At 54.3% G+C, this 11,279-nt stretch overlaps 1 protein-coding gene across 1 annotated transcript; it reads right to left on the bottom strand.

The window, feature by feature from the left end:
• Positions 1-3,968: 3,968 nt before the first annotated feature.
• On the bottom strand, positions 3,969-9,825 carry ADAD2 (adenosine deaminase domain containing 2; the record flags this gene model as incomplete). The annotated part of the gene is made up of 9 exons (XM_084906827.1): positions 3,969-4,073; positions 4,159-4,279; positions 4,574-4,817; positions 4,917-5,167; positions 5,289-5,456; positions 5,539-5,689; positions 5,802-5,975; positions 6,394-6,534; positions 9,375-9,825. 9 exons carry the CDS (start codon positions 9,823-9,825, stop codon positions 3,969-3,971), a joined length of 1,806 nt encoding a protein of 601 aa, XP_084762953.1.
• Between the last annotated feature and the right edge of the window lie 1,454 nt (positions 9,826-11,279).

The raw sequence follows: 11,279 nt of genomic DNA, 5'->3' as shown, positions 1-11,279 counted from the left end.
ACAAGTCTTTATTATGCTAGCACTTTTCCAGGCATGGGGGGTTAGACAGGGAGCAAAACAGACAAGGAATAAAGGAATAGGCAGGGTAGGGGTGGGCCTGCCAGAGTGAAGGGTTGCAATTTTGTCAAGGCCTTTCCAAGCTGCGGCATTTGAGTAAATCCTGACAGAGTAAAGAGAGTGAGGCCCGTGGATCTCTGGAGGAAATGCTTTGGGAAAGAAGGAAGAGCAAGTTCAAAGGTCCTGAGCAGGAATGTGTTTGGTCCTTTAATGGATGGTTTGGGTACACCACATCTAGTGTAGGGGAATTGATGGAGTGAGAAGGAAGTAAGGTCAGAGACCAATAGAGACAGAGGGCACCTAACGTGGTGTCAGATATGCAGCCTGTGTGGTGTCTGCTTGTGCTCCCCCCACCCTCCTGGCTGTGTGGTGCTCCCTGCAGTGCCTGGTCCTTCCCTGCTCCATGTGGGAAATCCCACTGATCACTGCTAATGCCATTCTCACCTCCATCCTTTTGGTAATAGAACTCACCCAGACTGCAGCTAGATCCATTTCCCAGCCACTGCTGCAGCTGGGTGTGGTGTGTAACCCAGTGTGGACTGATGGGCACGTGAGCAGAGAGATGTGGGGGACCTCTGGGTCATGTCCTCCGAGTGGAGGCACCTTCTCTTGAGGTGAGGATGGCGGACATCATCCAAGGGCTGATCACCTCTGGACCATTGTGAAGAATGAATTCTAATGAAAGCCAGAGCATGTGGCTTTGTCTCTGCACCTCAGCATGTACCCAATGTTGTTGTGTGTTTTTATTGGTTTATAGAGAGGGAAGGAGAGGGAGGGAAGGAGAGAGAAATATCCACATCAGAGCAAAACATTGATGGGCTGCCTCCTGCATGCCCTCCCCCCACCCTCCACTGCCACTGGGGATCGAACATGCAACCCAAGCATGTGCCCTGGCTGGGAATCAAACTGGCAGCCTTTCAGTGTATGAGACAACACCCAACCAACTGAACCACACTGGCCAGTGTTTTAGTGTGTGTGTGTGTGTGTGTGTGTGTGTGTGTGTGTGTGTTAGAGAAACATCCATTTGTTGTTCCACTTATTCATGCATTCATTGGTTGATTCTTGTATGTGCCCTGACAGAAGACTGAAACATAACCTGGGTGTACGGGGACAATGCTCTAACCAACTGAGCTGCTGGCCAGGGCATACATACCCAAAGGTTTTTTCAACTGTCATTTCACCACGGATCATGAAGCAGAGGGACAATTTACAGAGCAGACCTTCTCTCTCCAGACCCTCACTACGTTTTCCCTAGGTCTTACAGCTTCTACAGGGCAGAGAAAAAAGGGCACAATAAAATGGACATTTTCAAAATTTCTTCTAAAACTTGTATCTTAGAACAGGGTTACTATTTTCTCCCTATAACCCCCTCCTATGAAGAGGAAATCCTATAAGTCACTACTTTCCCATTCATTGCTTGTCTGCCAGGCAGCTCCTATGTGGGAGACTCCACACAAGGGGATGGGAGCTGAGAGCACACAGGACTATGGCAGTCACTGACTGAGGACTGCCAAGAGCCAGGAACAGTGCTGGGCCCATGGACCAGCTCATCTGTCCATAATGCTGTGGCTACGCATTTGTGGCCGACTCACATTGGCTAGCTGGGAAAACTGAGGCTGGGGAAGGTGGGAGTGGCTCCTGGGGCTCCTGGGTAGACAATGCTGCCCAGCGGTGAAGACACACACGGCAGAGGGACTGCATGGTGCAGCGGATGCCCGGGGTCCAGGAGAGCTCCCCAGGCTCAGCGCGGCAGGGAACAGAGCAGGCGAGTGCTGGCACAGGCTTCCTGGAGGAAGCAGCTTTTGAGTTGTGCCCAGACAGATTGCATCTCCTCTTGATTTAAATATGCCAGTGTTGGCAACACGTCACCCAGAGGAGATCAGGCCAGGAGACACTAACAGGCTCCCCACTTCAAAAGCAGTGCTCAGCATCACTCTGCAGGAGGAAATAAGCTGAGTCAAGGGAACTGAGCGAATAGGGTGTAATGGGGACTGTCTGGGGAGGAAAGGAATGGACGGGCAGATTTATGCAAAGTGGGGACAAATATAACTTCCTTGGCAGAACACAGCAGAGTTTATGTCATTTTGAAAAACTTGTTTACCCAGTGATTATGTGATTAATGAATATCAAAAGGCTCATTGCATAAAAGTGCAGTTTGAATGGCTGTTATATTTCTAGATTCGGTTGTGGTTTACCCTTGCAGCACAAAAAGTAAATCAACTTAAATTATCTCCTGGGGAAAATAATGTGTAATAAATGAGCTAATCAATAGGTTTGGGAGTTTTAAAAATCCTCTCCATCCCTGAAAAACATAACCACAAGAAACATCATTTCAAGGTTGGCCTTAGAAGTTGTTTTAAACAGTAAATAGTTAACAGCTGCTCAAACAGGAAACCAGTGCTCACCTGGCTTTTGAGACCCTCCCTCCTGGTCAAACTTCCCTCCCCCTGCTCCTCCTCACGGCCTCTGCACGTGCACACTCCCCAACACCCGGTTTTGCTCCTCCGACCTGGACTCCCCTCTCCCACCCTCCCCTGGCCACTTCCTCACCCTCTGCACCTCCCACCTCTGCCCAGGAAAGAGCAGAAGTGAGAACACCAAGGCTAGGAGGGAACTTGAGGAACCAGCATCCAGTTCTCATTTTATAAAAGAGGTTGGGGTTCTGTCCAAGGTCACAGGAGCAAACCCAGCAGCAGCCCAGGCAGTGATGGGACCGAGGGCCGGAAGTAGAAGCCTGCGTGGAACTGCAGCCCCACCTGACCCGTGCTCTTCTGGAAGTCCTGCCGCCCTGTGAGTCTCCACAGTGTGAAACGCAGCCACCGTGCAGAGCTGGCCCGAGGCTTCGCTTCTCAGAGCTGCCATACAAGGTCTCGCAATCTGGGTGCCTTCAGACAAGACATTTCTTTTCCTGAAGTCTGAGCTCAAAGTGCTGGAAGGGCTGGTGACGAGGAACAGCCATTCCAGGCCTGTGCTCCAACTTCCTGTGTCTCAGGCATTCCTTGGCTTTGACAGCATCGCTTCCATCTCTGCCTCCCTCTTCACATGGCCGGCCGTGTGTCTGTGTGTCTCCTCTTCTAAGGGGCCCTTTCACTGGATTCAGGGCCCACCCTAACCCAGTATGACCTCATCTTAACTAATTACACCTGCAAAACCTTGTTTCTCAGGTCACTTTTATAGGTTTCAAGTAAACATGAATTTGGGGGACACTCTTCACTCTAGTACACCCTCAGGGCTCCAGGCTCTACCCACTTGCAAAAACCCAGGGGACCTTCAGGGCAGGGACTGGGGCTGCTCTCTGCCCAGGGCCCCAACTCCCCTTCTGACTGGGGACTAATTGCTCACACCATCCAGGCATCCTTCAACACGGTGCTCACACCCACGAGGCTTGCTCCACCAGAGGCAGGGGCCCAAGAGTAGGCACCTCCCTTCTCTACCACTTGCCCCAGGTCAAGCCCTGGGAAAGGGAGGGCGGACAGCCTCCACCACACCTGAAGAGGATATGCTCCCACACCTCTGCCAGCAGTCTGGACCAACACGGCACAGCCTCGGCCTCCCCAAGCACGCAGGCTTGGCAGGGGGAGCCACAGCTGGTGCAGCGAAAAAGCAGTTCTGTGAGAGGGGACTCCACGGGCTTCTCTCTTCACAAATAAAAAGACCTCAGACTACCCCTCCCTCCAAAACAGCCAACAACACATGGGAGGACCAGAAACAGCTTCTTTATTCAAGAAAGAGCTTCTTTATTCAAGCCCAAATCTGCAGCAGTCCCCACTGCTCAGCCATACCAGCCCCTCCCTCCAATCCCAACTTCACGCTGTGTACCCCTTTCCCCCCCAACCACCCCCCTTCCCCAGAAACAGCATTCCTCAGTGGTGTCCAGCTCAGCTCAGGACCTCAGCGCCGGGAAGTCTGTTTCAATTCCTGAATTTGCCCACCAATGGCTTCGAGGGCCAAGCCCCCAGGCCCTGCTGTTCCAGGAGGAGGGACAGCTGCTGGCGCGCTTCCTGGTAGGGCCCAGCCTAGGGTGGGAGAGGAGCGCGGTGGGAGAGGGTGCTTGCTAGGGGTGCAGGGGAAAGAGGGCTGGAGGGCAGGGAAGGAGCTGACCTTAGCCTCCTCATAGGTCTTCAGGGCCAGGAGGTGGGACTTGCCCAGAGCTTGGGCAGCCTGGCGGAAGGCCCGGAGAAAGGCTGCCTTGCAGAGGCGGGAGGGAGGCCCTCGGACAGCACTGCAGGTGGAGAGAAAGGACGGGAGGTCAGAGGAGGGAAAAGGTGAACTGAACTAGCAGTCTGCACCATGGCCCTCACGCCATCCTTCATGTGATGACAATCTCAGGGGTGTCAGGGGATGGCATGGGGTGGGTGACAGGAGCCCCCATGGTCACACTGCTACAAGAGGCTGCGCTGGGATTAGAACCCAACCTGTAACTAGATGCGTGCTCTTATCCCACAGCAGGGGAATGGGGATCCCTCCCCACCAGGCCTTTTTATACCCCCCAACCCCCCACACAGGCCCTTCTCACTCAGCTTTCACACGTCCGGTAGTCACATCCACAACCTCGACATCAGAGTCCCCCAGGCTCCAGTTGAGGCTTAAGTCATGGCAGGTGTTGGAGGTGGGGTTCAAAGGAGCCACAGGGGGCCCTGAAAACAGGTGTAGCATGGTCCGGGTGTAGGGAGGTGGCAGGCATGACCCCGAGACCCTGTCCAGGTTGGGCCGGGTGTGGATGGCACTGCTCAGAGTGGGGGGGTCGTGGCAGGGGTCAGCTGTGGGAGCAGAAGGCACAGACAGGGTCTGAGTCACCACCCTCTCCCACAGCCCACCCAGAGCCCACCTTCCACCCTCAGGCCCCTCAGGGTCCTCACCCAGGACGAGGCTGGTGGCATAGAGGGGAGGCAGGAAGTGGGCCAACAGGGCGCCACCCACCCCCAGCACGGTCCAGCGTGACAGCTTGTCGCTGGCTGAGAGGCAGCCCACGTGGGTGTCCCGGACCGTGGGCGACAGGTAGCACACAGGCTTCAGCTCCCCTCCGATGTGGGCCTGCAGGCGGAAGGGGGCGCTGTGCAGCAGGCCGCTCTCAAAGGACCGTGACGGTGGCGTTGGCGGTGGGGGGAGGCTGCAGAGACAGGGGAGGAAACAGGACATTGGACACCAGTCAGGACCGCTCTTCTGACCCCACCCAGCACTGCCCTTCCCAACCCATCACCCCAAGGGACCCCATGGGAGCTCCCACATACTAGATGTCGTGAGCAGCTCCCTTGGGGGTATTGCTGATGTAGAAGTGTATGAAGATCCGGGGCTTGAGGACAAAGGGGAACCCAGGCCCGGGCTGGGGGGTCAGTACAGACTGCTCCCTGCCCTTGGGGCCACCCTGTGTTGCCAGCAAGAGCTGCCGATACAAGAATCTGGAAGAGACAGTAAAGGTGCAGCTGGGAGACGCCGCTCCTGACCGGCCGCCGCAGGGTGTGCCCCTGGCCCAGCCTTCACCTCAGCAGGGCCCGGCGGGCGATGACCAGGCCATGGCAGTCGTGGAGCTGCCGGCCTGAGAACTCCAGCCAGCCGGCGCAGCTGCTGCTGCCCGTGCCCAGGGCCACCAGCTTGTAGATCTCCTTGGTGTGGCTCCTGGCATCCGGGACCTCTGCGAGAGGAGAAAGCAGAGACAGTCCGGCCTAAGCAAGGCAAGGGCCCACGGGGCCTGAGGTGGCGGGGGGGAGGAGGGGACATGCGGGGGATGGCAGGGCAACCCCTACCTTTCTCCAGGATGACAGCAGCCACAGTCCCCTTACAGGCCCAGTACGGTGAGGTCTCATTCACCAGGCGGTCAAAGCCAGCGCTGACCACAGCTGCACAGCGCTGCTCGTGGGTCAGGATGTTCTCTGCACACGGGGGAGAGCGGGAGAGGGGGAGAGGGCAGAGGTGGGGACCTCACAGGCCGTGCCCCTCCCCTCGCCACAGGGGTCAGGTCAACAGGGGCCCACCTACCTACACTCAGGTCGCTGGGTGGTGAAGGCTTGCTGGCGGCCTTTGGGGACTCTGGAAGAGAGACAAGGGATGGGTCGCTATGAGTGCCAGGGTCTGCCCTCTTCTCTTTGTCCTTCAAGAAGCCAAGGGGTTCCATTGTTGGGTGCCCCTTTAGCAGGCCCTGCCCTTTGGATGGGCAGGCTTCAAAGGATATTAGTGCGAGGATCAGTTCACATGCCCCTCCCCAGCTCCCTACTGGTCTTGTCCTAATGTCCAGTGGCCCCTGCGGCAACCCAGCCTACCCACACACATGCGCATGCACACCGGGTTTCAGCCCCCACCCCCAGCTGGGGCTCAGTCACCCGGTTACTGACCCCTTACCTGGGCCCTCCAGCTGCTTCTGGATGTAGTTGAGGGCAGAGAGAGCCGCCTGCTGCTTGGCCTCCTTCTTGTTGTTGGCAATGCCCACAGGGCAGGCCACCCCATCCAGTTCCGCACACACAGAGAAGGAGAAGCAGGGGTCTAGGGAAGGAGGCGGCTGTGAAGAGGTGCCCTGCACTTCATGTCGATCCTGGGCTCATTCTGGGATGTCTGCCCCACCTGAGCCCCAGCTCTGACATTGGACACCCTGGTGGCCAGCCGAGGAGACAGGCTGCCGGCTCCTGCGTGCCTTTGTGTGCTGGGCCATCCTCACTCAGAGGGTCCTCACTAGCCCCTCTGAAAGGGCGGGCCGCGTGCCAGGACCCAAATGCAGGGCCTGCTGCTCTCGGATGATATCCTGAGCTCAGAGCACCCGCTGCCTTTCCGCAGACACATGGCTGTCTTTCTCTTCTACATTTGAAAGTTTCAACTAGCAAACCCTATCGTTTCAGGTGTTACTTATGACACAAAAGAGACATGAAAATCCTAGAACTGGGACCACTTGGTTAAAGGGCATAAACTTATGTCAGCTCATGGTGGTTGCTGGTACTTGCTGCTAAACTGTTTCCCAAAAGGACTGCTGTTTTAGAACTCCATCTCAGCACTGCTCACTAGCCTCAGATTCACCTACTTTAAAAGGGCGTCAGGAATGCAACTGGTAGATGCAGAAAGAAGGCTGGCATCAGAAAACCAACACACAGCAGCCAGCACAGCAGTAAACAAAACTGGCAACAATCATTATTAAAAATGAGGGGACAGTGTTATAGGGAACAAGATATGCAAATCATCTTCAGATGCTGCCCCTCACCGCCCACTCCCCTCACCCCCCCCATGACTGGCTAAGCACAGAGGGAAAGTGAAGACACCTGTTGGACACTACCCCAGTCAGGCCCTCCCAGCTAACACTGCCCGTGGTGGGACAAACAGATCACAGGCCCCCTGATGGGATGTCCAGCCCATGGGCACCTGCCAACAATGCGCAGCCTGAACCCAAGCCTGAGGAAACAGACAAACCCCATTCTACAAAACAACTGGTCCAGACTCCTCAAAACGTCAACGCCGGAAGACAAAGAGACTGAGGAACTGTTTCAGATTAAAGGAGATTCAAGAGGAGTGACAGCTGCATATGATAGTTCATGCTGGTTTGGGGGGAAAAGGCCATTTTTCAGACAAGTGGCAAAATCTGAACGGTAGTCAGGTATAAATACCACTATATTTTATCAACGTTCAATGTCTAGAATTAGATCACTGTACTGTAGTTATAAAGACAATGTCCTTGTTCTTGGGCAATACATACTGCAGTATTTAGGGGGTGAACTAACTTTCAGGTTGTTCAGAAAAAAATCAATGTGGATACCTCTATGTAAAGAAATATATAGGAAAGAGAGAAAGAGGCACACACAAGCAAAGGCAGAGAAGCTGGGTGAAGAGTTTATGGGAGTTCTTTTATACAATTCTTTGAAATTCTGTCAAAATAGAAAATAAAAATAAGTGACTAAAACCGTGCCTAACCATGTAAATGATGAACAGAAGGGAAGGGAAGGAATCAGGCTCTGAACTCAGGCTTCCTGGGTTCACTCTGTGCCCTGCAGCTACAGCCTCTGGCCTGCCTGCCCACCTTAGAACGGTGGTAACAGTGATGTACCGCCCTTTCATAGTGTGAGGACTCGGTGAGTTCAGGTGCCTGCGCCACCATCCAGAACTCATGAATGCTAGCTATTATCATCTGTGTTGAATCTATCTTCTGTATTCTTGATGCTCTGGCAGTTGGACCCTTGATCCTATAGAGATTTCCCCTTCTAGGGCTACCAAATCCTAGAGATGGCAAATGACTCCCCTGTGAGCACACCTCTGATAGACCAATCCAGACCTCACACCCCAACCATCCAACTCCTCCTCGAGTCCTCATACTCTAAATCACCCAGGGCCAGACACCACACAACCAGGGTAAAGTGACCAGGTGTCCCGCTTTTATCGGGATTGTCCCGCCAAAAGTGGGACGTCTACTCACCTTAAACTAGGAGCAACTAGAACCCGTAAACGTAGGGTCTCGCCTCCTTACTCAATCCTTAGCATACCTACATTGCCTCCACCATTCTTTCCAGAGAAAACTCCAATAAAGGCGCTGGGCCCTGCTCTTCCCCTCCCTCTCCTGCCTCCTAACCCATCCTGAGCCCTTCCCACATGATCCTGTGTAGTAAAGCTATGCCTTGAATTTCTAGGACCTGTATTTCTTTCTTTCATGATAATCATTTTCATGTCTGCCGTCCTATCATACCTGATTAAAATAAATCCCAGATGACATTTTTAATACCTTATCTCTTTCTGAGCTGTTCATTTGGGGTTTTCTTAGTTTTACAAGAGGTTCCAACAGTTTGAGGAATGATTCGTTTGCTATCTCCTTAGAGACTAAGAATGCACTGGCTTAAGGTTGGGAACCTGAACTTGGGAGCTGGCGTACTGTTCTGTGTGTCTGTCTGATTCAGTAGACGGATGCACTGAGGAAGGGAAAATGACTTAGTAACAATTATATCCCTATGCAGTGTTCCCATTACCAAGCTGTTTGATAACATCTTTAAGTCAGGGGCTGGCCTCCAATCTATCTCCAATGCTAGAATGGCAACTGGAATTGCATGTAATCGGCCTTCAAAAAAAGTGCTCAAAGGCAGCTCGAGGCACGTCCTTTAACCTCCACAAGCTTCAGAAGGGGATAATGTTCACCCTGCCGAGACCTGCCAGTTAGATGTTCAGAGTAGCTGGTGGTCCTAGCACCATGCTGCTCACAGCCTTGTGTGTAGGAGGGAGGTGAGGGGTGGGGGGTGGGGGGTAGGCGGGCAGGGATCAGGGTTCCGTCTCAGGTCCCAGGCTCAGGCTCAAGGTTCCCCTTGCTTCATCTGGAGTTGGCCTGAAACGTGCTGCCCTCCCAGGCCGCCGGGCCTCACCTGCCGTCTGGTCCTCTCGGAAGATCAGGGAGACGCCCAGGTTGGCTGCGTACTGTGTGAGCAAGGCCACGGCCTGGCCGGGCAGCAGGTCTTTGAGCTGCAGGCCCAGCTGTTTGGCCGCCTTCGCTAAGTCCCCAGAGAGCCCTGCAGGGGGGACAGAGACCCTCGGGAAACTTCCCTTCTGCCCCCCCACGTCTTCCGGTGCCTGAGCCGTCCCCAGCCCTCCTACTCCAGCCCTTGCTAAGGGCCCACAGGCGCCCCCCGCAGCGGAGGCCAAGGCCTGCCCACCCCCCTTATGGTCCTCCATGCCAGGCGCAGGCGGCGGCTCCCAGGAGTCGTGGCCCCGGCTGGCCGAAGGACGCCGGGGGCTCATCTGCAATGAAGCTGCCAGGCGGAGCTTCCTGCGGCCCCCGTCATCTGCCCCTGGTGCGGTGCTGGCAGGGGAGGCCATGCCGGATGCGAGGACAGCGGGCCGATTTTGCCGCTCGTGCCCTTTTACACGACCCGGGCGCCTCCCATGTGGGGGGCACGTGATGCAGCGTACAGTGCGCGTGCGCGGGGCGAGAACCTGCCTGCTGCTGGCCAATGAGAGCCCACAGAACTGAGGCAGCCAGTGCTTCCAGCTACAGGCAGGGCCAGTCTCCTGGACGGTCGTGGCCTGGATGGGGATTGGGGCAGAGTGTGGGGTCCGGGGCCTGGGTACACTGTGCCCTGGGGTGGTCCTAACCCCCCCCCCCCCCCCCCAAGTCCAGCTTCCCACCTGGCTCCTGCGCAAGAATGTCCTGACACCAAAGCCATCCTAGCAGCCCGCCCCGAGCCACTTAGCTGAGCCTGGAGGTCCTCTTCAGATAAATGAAGGTGTTCTCCATTGAAGCAGGCCTGGGGCATCTTTAGGATGTACATCTTTATTTTATTTTACTTTTATATATTTTTATTGATTTCAGAAAGAAAGAGAGGAGAGAGACCAGCTGCCTCCCACACCTACTCCCCATACCCCCTCCCCACCTACCCCCACCACTACGGATCAAGCCGGATCAATGGGGCATGTGCCCTTGATGGCAATCAAATCCAGGACCCTTCAGTCCGCACAGTGGTCAGCAAACTGCAGCTGGCTCCAGAGCCACATGCGGCTCTTTGGCCCCTTGAGTTTTTAGCCAAGGCCAGTTTAGGAGTACCCTAATTAAGTTAATAACAATGTACCTATCTAAATAGTTTAAGAAAAAAAAAATTGGCTCTCAAAAGAAATTTCAATTGCTGTACTGTTGATATTTGGCTGTTGACTAATGAGTTTGCCGACCACTGAGTCCGCAGGCTGACGCTCTACCCATTGAGCCAAACTGGCTAGAGCTAGGATCTACATTTTTAAACTGTGAACTATACGCCTTCCTGCAGCCAACCGTAAGTGCTCTCTAGCCAAAATTAAACATTTGGTACCCTACCCTTTTTTCCTTCCAAAGGGATTTTGAGTTGGCTTATAAAAACGCCATAGGCAGTAATCCTTTAAAATGAGGGACTAGGGGTGAAGGAGAAATAACAAAATTAAGGTGAAATTAGGGATGAAGACAATTTACATAGGGCTTGCTATGATGCAACACAATTGCTTGAAGGGAGCTGAAAATTTAACTGAGTCTTACAGGAGCCAGTGAATGGGGAAACAGTACCAATAACTCGGTTCACTGTAAGACTTATCGCATTGTTGCTGTGGATTGCTACCTTTGGGACTGACATTGCTAACAGGATTGTGGCGGTGTGGATACTGGGGCATAAGAGAAACAGTTCCTGGTAGAACCAGGAATGCATGACTTGGGGAGAGCAGAGGTGGGGGCTGAGTAGATTCAACCTCCTTCAGTTCAGGGATTGGCACCAGGAAGAACAGTTCTGGTTTTGGGGTGGGGTGCAGAGGGA

Source organism: Pipistrellus hanaki, assembly GCF_964339955.1.
Source record: "Pipistrellus hanaki genome assembly, chromosome: 15".
Taxonomy (NCBI): domain Eukaryota; kingdom Metazoa; phylum Chordata; class Mammalia; order Chiroptera; family Vespertilionidae; genus Pipistrellus; species Pipistrellus hanaki.
This window is presented reverse-complemented; position numbering and strand designations above follow the sequence as displayed.